General features: G+C 40.8%; 2 protein-coding genes across 15 annotated transcripts in view; one reads left to right on the forward strand and one right to left on the reverse strand.

Annotated features, from left to right (window-relative positions):
- Positions 1–8102, reverse strand: part of ERLEC1 (endoplasmic reticulum lectin 1) — a 39897-nt gene extending 31795 nt beyond the window's left edge. For 3 of the 4 annotated variants that reach the window (XM_063788842.1, XM_063788841.1, XM_009442344.3), the window contains exons 1-2: positions 7744–7905; positions 677–781 (exon numbers count right to left, since the gene is read on the reverse strand). In XM_063788842.1, coding sequence (XP_063644912.1) covers positions 677–781; positions 7744–7905 — 267 coding nt within the window. Of the gene's footprint in view, positions 1–676; positions 782–7743 lie in introns of all 4 variants that reach the window. The other variant, NM_001246502.2, reaches the window with a different exon arrangement.
- Positions 7070–18030, forward strand: part of ASB3 (ankyrin repeat and SOCS box containing 3) — a 120532-nt gene continuing 109571 nt past the window's right edge. The window contains exons 1-2 of one of the 11 annotated variants that reach the window (XM_063788800.1): positions 8093–8302; positions 12824–12899. In XM_063788800.1, coding sequence (XP_063644870.1) covers positions 12829–12899 — 71 coding nt within the window. In that variant the 5' untranslated portion in view covers positions 8093–8302; positions 12824–12828. 11 annotated transcript variants of the gene reach the window in all.

The raw sequence follows: 18030 nt of genomic DNA on the forward strand, positions 1-18030 counted from the left end.
ATGGGCTAAGATAATGAGAAAGCATGGGGTACCTACAGACTTATTTATAAACAATCATTTATTTAAAAAGTCACATATACATTTAAAAATTGTATCTTGTTTTAAAACCCTAATTTCTATAAAGAAAGCAAGTGTGGAGTTAGATTTTCATTCAAAACATTAATAATTGGTTGCGGCCGGGCATGGTGTCTCATGCCTGTAATCCCAGCACTTTGGGAGGCCGAGGTGGGCAGATCATGAGGTCCAGAGATTGAGACCATCCTGGCCAACATGGTAAAACCCCGTCTCTACTAAAAATACAAAAATTAGCTGGGTGTGGTGGTGTGTGCCTGTAATCCCAGCTACTTGGGAGGCTGAGACAGGAGAATTGCTTGAACCCAGGAGTCGGAGGTTGCAGTGAGCCAAGATCGTGCCACTGCCCTCCAGCCTGGCGAAAGAGTGAGACTTTGTCTCAAAATAAATAAATAAATAAAATTTAAAAAATTGATTGCTAATTTTTCCCAAGATAAACTGCAAAATCAAAGAATTCAGGGATATTAAAAGTGATTACTATTTTTATGCTAAAAGAGCATTATTGAGAAATCTGTTATTCAATTTTACTTCAAAGTATGTAGTTACAATGTTTTACATAAATATTTTTGGTGACAGGATTATCGATATATTTATAAAAACTTACCTCATCCCCACTAGTCACAAGGGGAAGTATGCATTTATATTTTTCTTTATGTGCAGTTGTCATGATGACATAATTATCTTCTTTATACAAAACTCCAGTTGTGGGCTGCAAATAGAGCAAAAAACATACATTATGTTCTCCGTGAAATTGTATCACACTGAATAACTTTAGTCTTAGCTGGAAAAAAGATTCTTTAAACTAATTTAACATTTCAACAGATGATTATTTTAAAGGGAGGGAAAATATGCTACATACATTAACAAAAATTTTAGATTCGGGGGGTACATGTGCAGGTTTGTCACATGGATATATTGCATGATGATGAAGTCTGAGCTTCTAATATCCCTGTCACCCAAGTATTGAACATAGTATCCTAGTACTTCATAGGTAGTTTGTCACCCCTCCCTCTCTCCTGTCTTTTGGAATCTCCAGTGTTTATTGTTCTCGTCTTTGAGTGTGTATTCAACACTTAGCCTCCACTTATAAATGAAAACATACGGTATTTGCTTTTCAGTTTCTGTCTTAATTCACTTAAGATAATGACCTCCAAGCTGCATCCATGTGGTTGCAAAGGACATGCTTTCATTCTTTTTGGTGGTTTTATCAACATATTTATTAATTACAAAATGAAGATAATAAACTTTATCCTGTGTCATAATAGGAAAATAAATGAACAAAATAATGTTTGGAGTATAAAGAAAAAAGGAGGAATGCAACAGATTGAAGTTAAAATAGTGATTATACTTGGGAGGTTGAGGTGGGAGGACTACTTTAGCCCAGGAGTTCAAGATCAGCTTGAGCAACATAGCAAGACCCTGTTACAAAAAAAAAAGAAAAAAAAGAAAAAGAAAAAAAGGCACTAAGAGGTGGCAATGAATGTTTATAGATACACCATCACTGAGCACTTATTAAACTTTTGTAAACAGCCAGAGAGTAAATATTTAGGCTTTGTGAGCCATATGGTCTCTGTTGCGCCTCTGCCACTGTAGCAACAAAAGTACACAATATGTAAACAAATACGGATGATGATGTACTAATAGAACCTTATTTATAAAAATATGTGGTGGGACAGCGCAATGGCTGTAGTTTGCTGACTTCTGGCATATATTGACAAAATTATCCTTAAAGCTTTCTACACTATGAAACCAAACAAATTCACATTGGTTAATATGAGTCAACAGAATTCAAATAAACACTTCAATTAATACAACAGATACTATTTTAGTAAAAACAAATCTCTGCTTCCTGATAGCAAATGTGATACTCATTTTACTAAGGCAGAGATTTTTGTGTTTTATGATACATGTTCTAAGATAATTCAATTCTCTCTTCACTTTCCTCTTACGGTACTGTGCAACTATGGTACTATTTGGCTATTCCTGGCAAGGAGAACCTCTTCTTATTAAGGACCTTTGTTCTATTCTCAATTTAACAATAACTTTTTTTTTTTTTGAGACAGGGTCTTTCACTAACCCAGGCTGAGTGCAGTGGCATGATCACAGCTCACTGCAGCCTGACCTCCTGGACTCAGGTGATCCTCCCGCCTTAGCCTCCCTAGTAGCTGGGACTACAGGTACGTGCCACCATGCCCCGGTAATTTTTCTGTAGAGAAGGGGTTTTATCCTCTTGCTCAGGTGGGTCTCAAACTCCTAGGCTCAAGCCATCCGTCAGCCTCTGTCTCCCAAAGTGTTGGGATTACACGCGTGAGCCACTGCCCTGGCCTAACAACTGTTTAATAAAACCAGTACTACTTGGCACCAATGTAATCCTAAACACAAAAGCAAATTACAGCATTTTCCCTAAGACAAAAAAACAAAACAAAGCAGTAAGTACTAGCTGTATTAGTTCTAGGACAGTACTGTTTTAAGTGTTTTACATTCATTAACTCATTAATCTTCAAAACAAGTATTATACTCATTTTTACGGAAACAGACACTAACGCCCAGGGCTTCAACCATTTGTCCAAGGTTAAAAAACCTAGAAGTAGCAGAGGCCAGAGAATTCAAACAGATTGGCTCCATATTCTGTGAGCTTTTAAATATTTTAACATATTTGAATCAGCTTTCACAAACTTCTCCTAGATTACTATGCAGACTTGAATTATGGCCAAGGATACTTGTTTAAAAAGCCACTGTAAGTAAGATATGCACCTGTAATCTCAGCTACTCAGGAGGCTGAGGCGGGAGAACTGCTTGACCCCAGCCTGGGCAACTTATTAAAAAAAAAAAAAAAAAAAAAAAAAAGGCCTGGCGCGGTGGCTCACGCCGGTAATCCCAGCACTTTGAGAGGCCGAAACGGGCGGATCAGATAGAGGGCAGGAGATCCAGACTATCCTGGCTAACACGGTGAAACCCTGTCTCTACTAAAAATACAAAAAAAATTTAGCCGGCCGTGGTGGCGGGCGCCTGTACTCCCAGCTAGTGGGGAGGATGAGGCAGGTGAATGGCGTGAACCCGGGAGGCGGAGCTTGCAGAGAGCCGAGACGGCGCCACTGCACTCTAGCCTGGGCGAAAGAGCGAGGCTCCGTCTTTTTTTTTTTTTTTTTTTTTTTAAAGAGCATTATAGATGATGAGGGAATCAAAGAGATTTGAAAGTAACAGTTGCAAAGCTAAACTTATGATAAAGAATTTCTTAGAAACATTTATTCAATTGTGCCAACGATTTGCTATAAGACATAACATTTGTAATTCCTTTCAAAATGGTCTCCAAAATGCCTCAAATGTAAAAAGAAACTACTTGTTTGGAACCACAGCAAAAAAGGGAAGACAATTCTTGATGCAAATAATTGTCTTTCATTAGTTTAGGAAAGGCTGCTTTCCCAATAAAATAAGCCAAATAGCAATTCTATCTGAAAACTCTGCTGAAATAGTGAGTCACTTATTGGGACCACAAGATATATTTTTAGCAAACTTTACTTTTTGGTAACAGGAATTACGGAGAAAAAGTTAATCTTTTATAATTTTTCTAAAAATTCGGATCCACTAAAATCAGGATTCTGATTTTATAAAATAGGTTCTTACTTTAAGAAAACAAAATATAATAAATTCTGAATGTACAGAATTAGATAGTATAAAAAACTTACTTTACATAACAAGGTATTTTCAGTGGAAGAGGAAATTAGCGATTTGACACAAAGTCAAATTTTATTAGAGATCTGACAAAGTCAAATTTTATTAGAGATTTGACATAAAGTCAAATTTTAATATAGTGAAACTAATCAGAGGTGCTGGGGTACTTTAAAAGTTAAGGAACTTAAAAAATATCTTGGCATGAGAGGAAGTCCTAATGTTTGACGTGGGTCTGGAGGAATTAGGTTGGTTAGAGGACGAGAGAACTTCTATTCTGGTAGAGGGTATAAAATACACTTGTTGGTAGAACCTGTCAATGTATATGACATGCTATAAACCATGGAGTTGGTCAAAGAGTAGTGCTTCGGAAAATCTGAGTAAAATATATTCTACATCAACAACAGAAGTAGACAGAAAATTAGACTGATTTGTGGTTTAATTTGGTGAAATCTCTGAACTCTATAAAGTAATGAATAATTAAACATAACGACAGAGGTGATACTTCAGAAGGAAAATATTAACACAAAAACAAAACTGAGTGCTAAACATCAACAAGCAAAGAATATCATAATTATTAACTCTAGTTAACGTACACATCAAAAATTCACAAATTTTTTGGCCAGGTGAGGTGGCTCATGCCTATAATCCCAGCGCTTTAAGAGGCTGAGACCAGAGGATAGTTTTGACCAGGAGTTTGAAACCAGCATGAGCAACATAGGGAAACTATCTCTACCAAAACACACAAACAACCCCCATTTTACAGTTTTGGTGCTTAATACTTTTTCTAAGCAAATCTGAAAGCAAGATTGTAAATGATTATATATTGTTTCGATATATCTGAATGGGAAGACAATTTAAAGCAGATAATTTTAAAGCTTAAAAAATTCAGATCTTCTAATCCAGTCTCTTCCAATTTCAGTTAGTAAACAGACAAAGGACCTTATCCTATTTCATACAGCTGCGTATTAGTTAGATACAAATGTCCAACCCGCGGCCAGGCACGGTGGCTCATGCCTGTAATCCCAGCACTTTGGGAGGCCGAGGTGGGCGGGTCACTTGAGGTCAGGAGTTTGAGACCAGCCTGGCCAAAATGGTGAAACCTCATCTCTACTAAAAATACAAAAAAAATTAGCCAGGTGTGGTAGCGCACGCTTACAATCCCAGCTACTGGGGAGGTTGGGCAACGAGAATCGCTTGAACCTGGGAGGCAGAAGTTGCAGTAAGCTGAGATGGCGCCATTGTACTCTAGCCTGGGTGACAGAGCGAGACTCTGTCACAAACAAACACAAATGTCCAACCAACTGGCCCATTAAAAAAAATGGCAGCGCCAGGTGAGGAGAGTAGTGGTTTCTTTTCTTTTCTTTTTTTTTTTTTTTTGAGACAGACTCCTCTGTCGCCCAGGATGGAGTGCAGTGGCGTGATCTCGGATCACTGCAACTTCTGCCTCCAAGGTTCAAGCGATTCTCCTGCCTCAGCCTCCCAAGTAGCTGGGACTACAGGCATGTGCCACCACGCCCGGCTAATTTTTTTATTTTTAGTAGAGACAAGGTTTCGCCATGTTGCCTAGGCTAGTCTCAAACTCCTGGGCTCAAGTAATCCACCCAGCTCAGCCTCCCAAAGTGTTGGGATTATAGGCGTGAGCCACTGTGCCCAGCCAGTAATTTCAGTTAAATGCAAAGGGAAGCCTTAAGGTTATAGAAGTATTAAAAAAAATCAAAAGACCAATGATAATGACTATTGTGGCTTATTTTTACATAAAGGACATAGGCCTTGTGACAATTCACAGAACACTCTAGATTTTTCTCAAAGTAGCACAGACTTAAAGAAAAAAAAGCCAGATGCAATGGTGACCACCTGTAGTCCTTGCTGTTCAGGAGGCTGAGGCAGAAGGATCGCTTGAGCCCAGGAGTTTGAGGCTGTAGTGAGCATAATCCTGCCTATAAATACCTACTGCACTCCAGCTTCTAAAAAAAGAATTTTTTTTTTTTTGAGACAGAGTCTCACTCTGTCACCCAGGCTGGAGTGCAGTGGTGCAATCTCAGCTCACTGCAACCTCCACCTCCCGGGTTTAAGCGATTCTCCTGCCTCAGCCTCCCGAGTAGCTGGGAGCACTGGTGTGCACCACCACGCCCAGCTAATTTTTGTGTTTTTAGTAGAGATGGGGTTTCACCACGTTGGTCAGGCTTGTCTTGAATTCCTGACCTCATAATCCGCCTGCCTCTGCCTCCCAAAGTGCTGGGATTACAGATGTGAGCCGCCGCACATGGCCAAAGCATTTTTTTTTTTGAAATAAAATTGTTAGATACGTGAAAAGTTGGTGTAGCAAATGCTAAGACTGAAAGAAAATGGAATGACAATTTGGTAGTGACCTCTAAAAATGCTAGTTTTAGTCGCTCGCTTATAGTAAGTTTTCAGGGCTGCATATCAGCAAGTTTTTTTAAATTAAAAAAAACACAGGTGCAAGAGTAAAAAATTTTAATGACATAATTCTTCAAACATCTGCCATATTCACTCCAAGTGTGCTCTTTGGATACAACAACAGAGATTAAAGTATTCTCTTCCAAGCCTGCTAAAGTTATATCTGATTCATAACAAAATTTTACATAGGTATTTCAATATATCAATATTTTGTGGCATTAATACAAAGAGAAATTTGACGTCCCAGAAAAATATTTACCTAGATAAATTCAGAACATTTGGTTCACACATGTAATCCCAGTATTCTGGGAGGCTGAGGCAGGAGGATTGCTTGAGCCCAGGAGTTCGAGACCAGCCTAGGCAACATAGTGAGACCCTGCCTCTAGAAAAAAAAAAAAAATTAGCCAGGAGTGGTGGGATTTCCCTGTAGTCCCAGCTACTGGGAAGCTGAGGAGGAGATCTCTTGAGCCCAGGAGGTTGAGGCTGCAGCCAGTGGTGACCGTACCACTGCACTTCAGAATGGGCAACAGACTGAGACCCTGTCTCAAAAAACAAACAAAAACAGAAAAACCCAAACCAAACCAAAAAACCCCTAACACTTGCAAATAGAAAGCTATGTGGTAATAACATCTATTAACTTGATACATCTTGTTTTGACATCATAGTGTCACTGTTTCAATGAAATGATAATGAAAGAATATAATAAAGTATTACAAGTTGAATGCTTGAAGGTAATTGGAATAAAAAGTTAAAAAAAATTTTTGCTTTTTCCGGGACTTCAATTTGAAGTAAATGAGTTAATTACTACATGGTAAGTGTCATAAGAGTACAATATTTATTAGCCTGCAGTAGGTACACGTGGACAGGAAGACTTTTCAGCGGTCCACTCCCCCAAGAGGGAATTTTCATTTCCGCGAGGTTACAAATGTTCTTCACTACAGGAAAACTCAACATAGAAGCTCATGTTCTGGGGACTCAAAGAACAGTCGTAATACATGAAAACTGTAAAGGATATTCTGCATAAAGGGTCGTTAACATCTCACAGGCCAAATAGCCCTCTCAGAAACAACTCGGAAAGGAAAAAGTTCCCTTGGAGCTGTGCGTTTGCGTATGTCCGTGTGTGTATACAACTGAGGGAGAACGAATACGAGAGAGGGAACTCGAGTCTGAAGTACTGTGGTGTGGGCAGGGTGACATGTAATACTGAAGGAAAGAAGTCTGCTGGTGGAGTAAGAGCCACAGTTAATTTTCCGAAAGGAAGATGAGTAAGTGCACCTGACGTTATCCTACGAAAGCTGCTTCTGCAGGGTGGGAATGTTGGGAAGCAAGGTCTAGTGCGACAGAATTGAAAAGGTGGAGAGCAGGTGATTGCTGGATCCCTAATGCTCAGCAAGGGGGACGCATCCACATAACGTGAGAACGAACGAATGAATGAACGCGGCATAAAAGCAGCTTTGGCTTGGGGAAGGTAAGAGTCTGCAGAGAAGGTCTTGGGGAGAAAAAGCAAAGAAAACCGAGGGAAGAGGCCGAACCCTTAGTGTCAGGAGGAGGGGTGGCTGCGGGGTTAGTGAGGGCACTGACCAGAGAGAACTCGGTGCCGGGCCAGTTGACTCGGAAAGGGATGTCATCGCTGAGTTGAGGGAGGGCTCGGCCGCCGCCGGACGCCTCCAGGAGGCCGCAGAGGACCAGTAACACCGGCCCGCCCGGGACCAGACTCCGTACGCCGCCGCCTCCTTCCTCCATCCTCCGCCGCCGCTTTCTCCAGCCACCGCCACAACCTCCTCTGCTCCAGGAGGAGAGGAGGAGGAGGAGGAGGAGGTGGAGGAGGAGGCGGCGGGACTATAAAGCGCCCGGGTATCACCGGCCCAACCGCCGCCACGTCTCCTTCCGGAGAGCCCGGCAACGCCGCCTCCGCCCCCTTGAGCCTCCTGTCACCGTTTCCGGGGCAGACGACATATCAACATCCGGGGGTCGCGGAGCCGTCCGCCTACGGGGGCCGGGACGTCGCCTGCGCGTCTCTCGTTTTCGGACCGCGGCAGCATCGCGGTGGGGATCGAAAGCGGGGGCTTCTGGGACGCAGCTCTGGAGACGCGGCCTCGGACCAGCCATTTCGGTGTAGAAGTGGCAGCACGGCAGGCCGGTGAGTCTCGGAGGCGGCAGCCGCTTCCTGAAGCCATTCGCGCTGCTCTCCAGTGGGCAGGCAGAGGTTTGGCCCACACGGAGTGATAGCGGGAAGAAGACAGTGTGAACCGTGCGGGTGCGGGTCCTTAGATGAGAAAATTGGAAGTAGCGATGAGATGTGAGAAATGGCGGTGTTCCTGACTGACCTGCCTTCTTGCAGCTTTTCTTCTTTTTCTCCGCATTTGGCATTTGTACACTTCATCTTTCCCGCCTGAGGCTTATCTCCACCTCTTCTGCTGTGGACCGTGGCCATCTCGTTACTTAACAGCTTCTGACTAACGCAGGGCAGCTTGTTCAGCGACTGCAACTCTGTGTTAGGGGAAACCTGGGGTGAGGTAGCCCGCCATCTCCCGGTAGGAGAATACCGCGAGCCTCCGAATTTGGCATGGCGGGCGACTCTCGTGGAATGGGCAGCTAGACATCACAACCCTACATTTTTACCCTCCATCTCTAGATTGAAGTGTTGGGGTGTTGTTTTATCAAGGAAGCCGGTAAGGTTCCTTATGTGAGGTTTAGCGCCAGATGAATGTGTGTGTTTATGAACTAAGTCACGTCTGACTGCATCCCCAAATTAGACAAAAAGTTTTGTTTTCCCCTCCCCCTCTTTAGAAAAAATGCCATTGTCTGTTTTGATCTCCAATATAATGGACATACAGTGTTGGCTTTAGAGAAATTACCATTCCCTAAAGCTCGACAGTCTTGCTAGATCTGTTAAAGACTGGTCGCCCCCACTTCCTCAGATTTGAACCAAATCAAAAAGCAGGAAGGACAGTCCCATATTCTATCTTAAAATTTTTTTTTTTAACATCAGGAATCCATAGTATCAAAGAAGATAACTTTCTTCAGAATTGTTATTCGCTAATTATATTCAGCACTTCTTATTAATGCTTAATGTGATCCAGACTACTGGGATTTTTGTTGTTGTTGTTTGTTTTGAGACAAAGTCTCGCGCTGTCACCCAGGCTGGAGTGCAGAGGCATAATCTCGGCTCACTGCAACCTCCGCCTCTCGAGTTCAAGGGATTCTCCTTTTTCTCAGCCTTCCGAGTAGTTGGGATTACAGGCGCGCGCCACTACACCCTAATTTTTGTATTTTTAGTAGAGACAGGGTTTCAGCACGTTGGCCAGGCTGGTCTCGAACTCCTGACCTCGGGTGATCCGCCCTCCTCGGCCTTACAAAGTGCTGGGATTACAGGCCTGAGCCACTGTGCCTGGCCCCCCTGGGATTGGTAAAATGCCAAATAAATGGGTTTCTGTCTTCGGTCACACAGTCTAGGCAGGGAGATTGTACAAACAAATAATTGCAAACTATTATAGTAGTACTAGTCAATTTTTTTTTTTTTTAGCATTTATTCTGTGCTAAGCACTAGTCTTAAGTCATGAAGGAAAAGAGATGTATTTGAATAAAAATGAAAACTTTCTGTGAGGTCCTGTTTTAGCATTTAGGGCTATAGTGATTGAATCTGTGTTCAATAGAGCTGATGTTCAAGTAAGAGGGGAACTTAAATAAGTAAATAATTTCTAGTATTGGTAAGTGCTGCAAAGAAACTAAGGTTATGTGAAAGACAATACCTGTAGGATGTGTTGCTTTTAGTACGTAAGTCAGAGGAGACTTCTGTGTGGAGGTGACATTTGAATTGTGACTTGAATGATGAAAAGAAGGGAGCCAGACAAATTTCTAGGCAGAGGCCCTGAGGCAGGAATGAGCTTGACGTGTTGGAGTGATAGAAAGAAGGCCAGTGTGGCTGGAGTGTAAGAGGAAAGTGGTAGAGGAAGTTTGAGAAGCAGAAAGAGGCCAGGGAGACAGCTCTGTAGGCAGGAGAGTGGACAGGACCCGATGTACATTTGTGAAGATCATTGTGGCTGCTGTGTGGAAAATTGATTGTAGGGGGTGTTGTGGGTTGAATTGTGTTCCCCAAAAAGACATGTTTAAGTCCTATCCCCTAGAACCTGTGAGTGTGAACTACTTGGTATAGGGTCTTTGCAAATATAATTCAAGTAAGGATGAGGTCATACTGAATGAAAGGGGGCCCTAATCCGGTGACTGGTATCTTTATAAGAAGAGGGAAATTTGGATACACATGGACACACAGGGAGAATGCCATGCCATGAAGGAGGAGGCAGCAAGATTGCAGTATGTGTCTATAAGACAAGGAACGCTAAAGATTGCCAGTAATCACCACAAGCTAGGAAGAGGCAAGGAAGAATCCTTCTTTAGAGCTTTCAGGGAGAGAGAATAGCCCTGCTGACGTCTTGATTTCTGACCTCTAGTTTCTAGAATTGTGAGACAATCAATTTATGCTGTCTAAGCTGCTCAGTTTGTGGTCATTTGTTACAGCAGCCTCAGGAAGGTAATAGAGGATGAAAACCAAAAAGTAGTTGAGACAAGTCTCAACCAGTTTAGAAGTTTATTTTGCCAAGGTTAAGGACATGTCACAGACAGCCTCAGGAGGTCCTGACAGCATGTGCCCAAAGTGGTCGGGCTACACTTGGGTTTTACACATTTTAAGGAGCCACAGGACATCAATCAATACAAGTCTTCTATGCTTTATTTATAGGTTGATTCTTAAACATTGAAAACCTATCAACTATTTACCATATTGTAATTATACAATCATCATTCGCTATAAAACTATTAAGTATGATTGCATCTGCAGAGAAAAAATGTAATTCTACCTCTGCCAGTTAAGGTATCCTATTAGCTTCCTAATAATGGCACCATATTTGCTAAAATAAACTCATTTTGCTCCTGAAGCTGTATTTCCAGCTCTCACACATGTAATTTAGTCTAGTTGCTTTACAAGTCAGTTGCACACCTGTTTACTGAGATTTTTTTGTATCATGCCTGGGTTAGGTCTACTGCTTTATGTATTCCATGTCCTCATTTGTCATAGATTTTTTTTCCCACCTTGTAGGGGTATAACTAATTTCAAGCAATTTTTTTCAGGAAGGGTTAAACAGGTAATTTAATTTCCACAGACTTCATATGTCTGAAAATGCCTTTACCTTGCCTGCTCATTTAATGATAGGAATAGACTTAGTCCACAATCATTTTGTTTTCTTCAAAACTCTGAAGACATTCTCTTGCTTTTTGTGTCTAGTGTATCTGATGACAAGTCTAATGCCAGTCTCTTTCTTTTGCAGGTATCATACTTTTTTCTCTGGAAGATTTTATTGGACTGTTTTCTTTATCATTGGTTCTGTGATATTTTATCAGTGTTTCTAGGTGGTGAATCTTTTTTCATTCATCCTTCTTGGCACTCTATGAATCCTATTTTTCACTTCTGGGAAATTTTCTTCAATTATTTCTTAAATTATGTTCTTGACATTTTCTCTGTTCTATTCAGAATTTAGATAGGTTCTTCCAAATACATTTAGATAGAGTCTTCCAAATACAGAGGAAAAATATAAAAAGAAAAAATACATAATACGAAGGATCAATCCAAGAGGTCCATTTCCTTGATTTTCAGTTCTTTTCACTTTCTTTTTTCAGTGGTTTTTTCCCCACAGTTTCTAGTCATCTAGTTATTTTTAATGGATGCATTGTTCTCATGACATGAATTTCTTTGATGATAACACTTATAACTTTTAAATATTTATGTCCCATTCCCGGAAATAGCTCCACTTCTTTCAGGTCAGTTGTTTATTTTCATCCTTTCTGTCTGTTGTGCTTTTACTTAAAAAAAAAAAAAAAATTCTTGGCGGGGCATAGTGGCTCACGCCGGTAATTCCAGCACTTTGAGAGATCACCTGAGGTCTGGAAGGTCAAGACCAGCCTGGCCAACATGGTGAAACCCTGTCTCTCCGAAAATAAAAAAATTAGCCGGAAGTCTTGGCAGGCTTCTGTAATCCCAGCTACTCAAGAGGCTGGGGCAGGAGAATCACTTAAACCTGGGAGGCGGAGGTTGCAGTGAGCCGAGATTGCGCCATTGCACTCCAGCCTGGATGACAAAAGTGAAACTTCATCTAAAAAAAAAAAAAATTATTGAGCTCTTTTGTAAGTGAGCAGGGTACTAGCTGTTGGGTATAACTTTAGGGTCCTTGAGTGAAGTGCAAGAAACGAGTTACCTCTTTCCTCCCCTCCTTCCACCCTGTACCCAAATAAGGAATGCTTTGTTATGGAACATGAAGATGCTCAAAGGCTTCCAGGGTAGACTGTTAAATTAAAAAGAGCAATAACAACAAAATAGATGTGGTTTTAGCCAGAAACAAATACTGTTGCTGCCAGGCTTTTTGTGTGTAAAGGGCTGTGGTAAAAAGTTTGGCTTGCTGTTTCATATAAATATTATAATAATTCTGATTTTAGTCCTACGTCCTTCCTCTGCTTGTTTCTAAGATTGGTACCTCTCCAGGCTCTGCTGGCAAGAATGTCTTCTACATTGCTATAGCCTTCTCATGTATGCATATGTGTGTGTTCTGGACTGCAGTTTTCTCTGCACTGGCTTAATCCTCAGCATAATCCTACCTGTTTTCTCTTCCAGAATGAATGAGTGCATTTCAGTGGGATTTTGTTAGGAAGCGGAGGAAAATGTATGTGCTTAGTTTGCCTTGCATACAGTGAGTAATCCATTGTTTTTTGTTTGTTTGTTTGTTTGTTTTTGAGACAGGGTCTCGCTTTGTCACCCGGGCTAGAGTGCAGTTGCATGATCACTGCTCACTGCCACCCCAACCTCTGGGGGTCAAGCGATCCTCCCATCACCTCAGCCTCCTGAGTAGCTGGGACTACAGGTGTGCACCAGCCTGCCTAGCTAATTTTTTTATTTTTTGAATTCTTGGTTTCCCAGAGTGTTGGGATTACAGATGTGAGCCATGGCACCCAGCCAGTATTTGTTGAATAAATCAATGCTGTTGAAAAAATTGGGCAAGGCATACTGTTGTTTAAAAAGAAAATTATGGCTGTAGGAGATAAGTAATTAGGTGAATCTTTTAAATCCTGTTTTAAAAAGTCCTATTTTATTTTGTCCTAATTAAAAAAGAATCTCAGCTGGGCGTGGTGGCTCACGCCTGTAATCCCAGCACTTTGGGAGGCTGAGGCAGGTGGATCACCTGAGGTTGGGAATTCAAGACCAGCCTGACCAACCTGGAGAAACCCTGTCTCTCCTGAAAATAGAAAATTAGACAGGCGTGGTGGCTCATGCCTGTAATCCCAGCTACTCTGGAGGCTGAAGCAGGAGAATCACTTGAACCTGGGAGGCAGACATTGCGGTGAGCCAAGATAGCGCCATTGTACTCCAGCCTGGGCAACAAGAGTGAAACTCTGTCTCAAAAGAAAAAAAAAAAATGGAAAGAATCTCAAAGGGGTTAAGCCCTACCAATGGAGGTACAAAATGAGATAACTACCATCTCTCACTTTTTTTTTTTTTTTTGGAGACAGAGTCTCACTTTGTTGCCTAGACTAGAGTGCAATGGCATGGTTTTGGCTCATTGTAGCCTCAACCTCCTGGGCTAAAGTGATCCTCCCACCTCAGCCTTCTCAGTAGCTGGAACTACAGGTGTGCACCACCATGCCTGGCTAATTTTTTTTGTATTTTTTGTAAGAGATAGGGTTTTGCCATGTTGCCCAGGCTGGTCTTGAACTCCTGGGCTCAAGTGATTTGCCCCCTCAAGCCTCCCAAAGTGCTGGGATTACAGGTGTGAGCCACTTGCCCGGCTTCCTTTTTTGTTCTTTTTAAAATTATAGGCCTTAATTTCATTTTGTTCCTATTCAGTGCTTAGCACAGTTCCTGGCATGTTGTAAATGTTCAATAAATGATACTACATTTGTTTTACTTAAGCTCTTTGTCTTTCATTTTCATCATCGTAGAAAATAAGGATTAAATGAGTTAATATACATAAAGCACTTGGAATAGAATCTAGCATATAGTTAGTGCTACATAAGTGTTAACCATTATTCTCTGACACATGAACACCTTTTTGTTTTTTCTATGAAGCTTTCTCTGATTCTGCTACTTTGAATTGGTAATTTGCCTTTCTGTATTCTGGTTGTATTTTATTTATTTGTTATTAGTTTTAGAGACAGAGTATTGCTGCGTTGCTCAGGCTGAAGTGTAGGGGCATTATGATAGCTCACTGCAGCCTTGAACTTCTGGGCTCAAGAGATCCTTCTGCTTTATCCTCCAGAGTGGCTAGGACTGCAGACATGTGCCACTATGCCCAGCTAATTTTTACATTTTTGTAGAGACATGGTCTCACTATATTGCCCAGGCTGGTCTCAAACTACTGACTTCAAGTGATCCCCTTGCTTTGGCCTCCCAAATTGCTGAGATTACAGGCATGAGCACCATACCCATCCCTCTGCCTGTATTTTGTATCACATCTTTTATATTAAATAACATAGATTTGTTTGCTTGTGTGTTTCTCCACCAAATACGATTCTTGATAGCCGGGGACTATCTTATTTATTTTGGTGGTCTCAGTGCATAGTCATTGCTTGCCACATAACATTAGTTCGCTCATTTGAGCTAGGTCTTAAAGAATGAGGAGGGTGGTGTGATTGGAGCATGAGGGGCAGGGGAGTACATCAGTGGGAAGTGAAATTTGACAAATACACTGATACCAGATTGACCAGATGGTAAGTAGTTGAATGCCAGATTAAAGGATTTGAATTTATTTTATATGCAGCAGGAAGACATTTTGATTACTGACCTCAGTTCCATATTTTAGGTAAGTAATTCTGAGTACACAGTAGAGCGTGTATTGGAAAGAGGAAAAGAGATTGGAAACAAGAAGAATATGTAAGAAACTCTGGCTCTTGATGTATGATAAGGCTCTTTAGTTGAGAATCTTTCAGCATGTAACCTTTTACTATCATGTAATCTTTTAAGCCTTATCACAAAAAGGCTTCAGGGCTTCCTTGGTAACTTCATTTTGACTTTGTTAAAAGAAAAACTTTAGACAAAATCAATTTATCAGAATTTGTTTTTGTGTTAAAGGATTAATGAATGAGGCAGCACCCAAAATTAGAAGTAGTTCAGGGAGCTCTTGTTTTAACAGAGTAAGCGGCAGACCTTTGCAGGCTGAATGTGGAAGCGAAGTAAAGAAATTACTTGATTGGACTGGGCATAGTGGCTCATACCTGTAATCCCATCATTTTGGGAGGCTGAGGTAGGCAGATCACTTGAGCTCAGGAGTTCAAGACCAGCCTGGGCAACATGGTGAAACTCCATCTCTACAAAAAATGCAAAAATTAGCCAGGCATGGTGGCACATGCCAGTAGTCCCAGCTACTTGGGAGGCTGAGGTGGGAGGATTGCTTGAACCTGGGAGGTTGAGGCTGCAGTGAGTTGTGATTGTGCCACTGCACTCCAGCCTGGGCAACAGAGCGAGACCCTGTCTTGAAAAAAAAAAAAATTACTTGATTGTCATAGCTACTTGTTTGTCTTATTTGGGTACAATCTGGCAGAAAGTTGCTCATTAGAGAATAGTTGTTGGTTTCTGATTAAAATTAAGTTGTGACATCCTATGGATTGGGAGGAAATATTTGCAAGCCATACATGAGATAAGGGATTAAAATTCAGAATATAAAAGGAACTCAAATAACTCTATAGAAAGAATACAAATAATGCAGTTAAAAAATGGGCAAGGAACCTGTATAGACATTTCTCAAAAGAAGACATACAAATGGCCAACAGATACATGAAAAAATGTTCAACATTACTAATCATCAGGGAAATGCAAATTAAAACCACTATGAGATATCACCCCAATATGTGTCAGAATGGCTACTATCAAACAGATGAAAGATAAGTGTTGGCGAGGCATGTGGAGAAAGGGGAACCTTTGTACACTGTTAATGGCAATGTAAATTAGTACAACCATTATGGAAAACAATGGCAGTTCCTCAAAAAACTACAAATAGAATTACCATATGATCCAGCAATCCAACTTCTGGGTATTTACCTAAAAGATTGGAAATCAGTATGTTGAAGAGATATCTGCACTCCCATGTTCATTGCAGCATTAATCACAATAGCCAAGATACGGAATCAACCTAAGTGTCCTTAGACAGATGAATGGATAAAGAAAAATCTGGTGTACATACGTAGTGGAATACTATTCAGCCTTAAAAATGAAAGAAACTTTGTCATTTGTGACTACATGGATGGATTGGAGAACATTAAGCTAAATGAGATAAGCCAAGTACAGGTGACAAACAACATATGTGCTTACTTATATATTTAATCTAAAACTGTTGAACTAAAAGAAGCAGAGAGTAGAACAGTGGTTACCAGGGTTGGAGGGAAGGCATGGGGGAATGGGGAGATGATAGTCAAAGGGGAGGAATTTTTTTCTTTGAGATATGTTGCACAGTATGGTGAATATAGTGACTAATAATGTACTTTATACTTGCTAAGAGTAAATTTTAAAAGTTTTCACTACAAAAAAAATTCGAGGTCATGGATATGTTAACTAGATTTAATTATTCCACATTGTATTCATAAATCATCACTTCGTACCTCATAAATATATAACTATAGTCAGTTTATAATTAAAAAATAAAAAGCAAAGATTAAGTTTTATTTCACTGTTTACATTGGGCTTCAGTTTGCTTACATAGGAACCCAGAGTCCTAGGACCATCTTAGCCAAATGGCCTCCAATTAAAGATTGCTTACACTCTTTTTTTTTTTTTTTTTTTTTTTGAGACAAGAATCCTGCTCTGTTGCCCAGGCTGGAGTGCAGTGGCACCATCTTGGCTCACTGCAACCTCTGCCTCCTGGGTTCAAGCAATTCTCCTGGCTTAGCCACCCGAGTAGCTGGGACTACAGGTGCCCGCCACCACACCTGGCTAATTTTTTTGTATTTTTAGTAGAGACGGGGTTTCACCATATTGGTCAGGCTGGTCTCGAACTCCTGACTTCAGGCGATCCACCCGCCTTGGTCTCCCAAAGTGCTGGGATTACAGGCGTTAGCTGCCACACCTGGCCAAGATTGCTTACACTTTTTAAAAAATGTTATATTGTTTTTAGTAAAACAAAGGGTAAAATTTAATAAAAAGGCACAAACACATTTTGTGTATATTGTGAAAATACCATCTATTTCCTCCAAAAGCTTATAAATTGATATGAGTATCATAAACCTGTTTATTTTTCTCCTGGACTAAGTATTGTTCAACGTTTAATGTGTATTATGTGCAGGGAGGTAATGTGGGACCAGATTTTCTGGTTGGGAAAGGAGATGAGTACTGGTTTTAGTACAATAAGTTTCCATGCTTGTGTAGCACAACTGGAGATGCCTTCATGTAACAGACATATGAAGAGGCTGAGAGAGTAGGCTGGAGATTGGAAGCTATCCAAGTAAAATTGAAGCCTAGGATTTGATGAGTTTGTGTATTTGATAAAGAATAGTGTAAGAGTTGTAACTGGAAACACAATGAAATGTTTTTGTCTTTGGCTTTAGTTACATGGGATGCTTGATCACTAGTGTCTGATGCACCAGAGAAGCATGAAAATTGCAATCTTTGGGTTCAGTGAGGAAGTGGTCATTGGAGACTTGATACTATAATGATTGGGTGGTATGGCAGAGTAAAGTTGAATTGGAAAGGGATTAAGACGAGTTGATAAGGAAGTGAAGCACTGTGTAGTTAAAAAATTTCTGTGAAGAATAAGAAAGCTGGAAGAACACAAGAAACTGTAGGATTAGTGGTGGTTTTTCCAGTTACAGTGTGTGTACATGTGTGGGCGAACCACT

The sequence above is a fragment of the Pan troglodytes genome, chromosome 12 (assembly GCF_028858775.2).
Source record: "Pan troglodytes isolate AG18354 chromosome 12, NHGRI_mPanTro3-v2.0_pri, whole genome shotgun sequence".
Classification (NCBI taxonomy): domain Eukaryota; kingdom Metazoa; phylum Chordata; class Mammalia; order Primates; family Hominidae; genus Pan; species Pan troglodytes.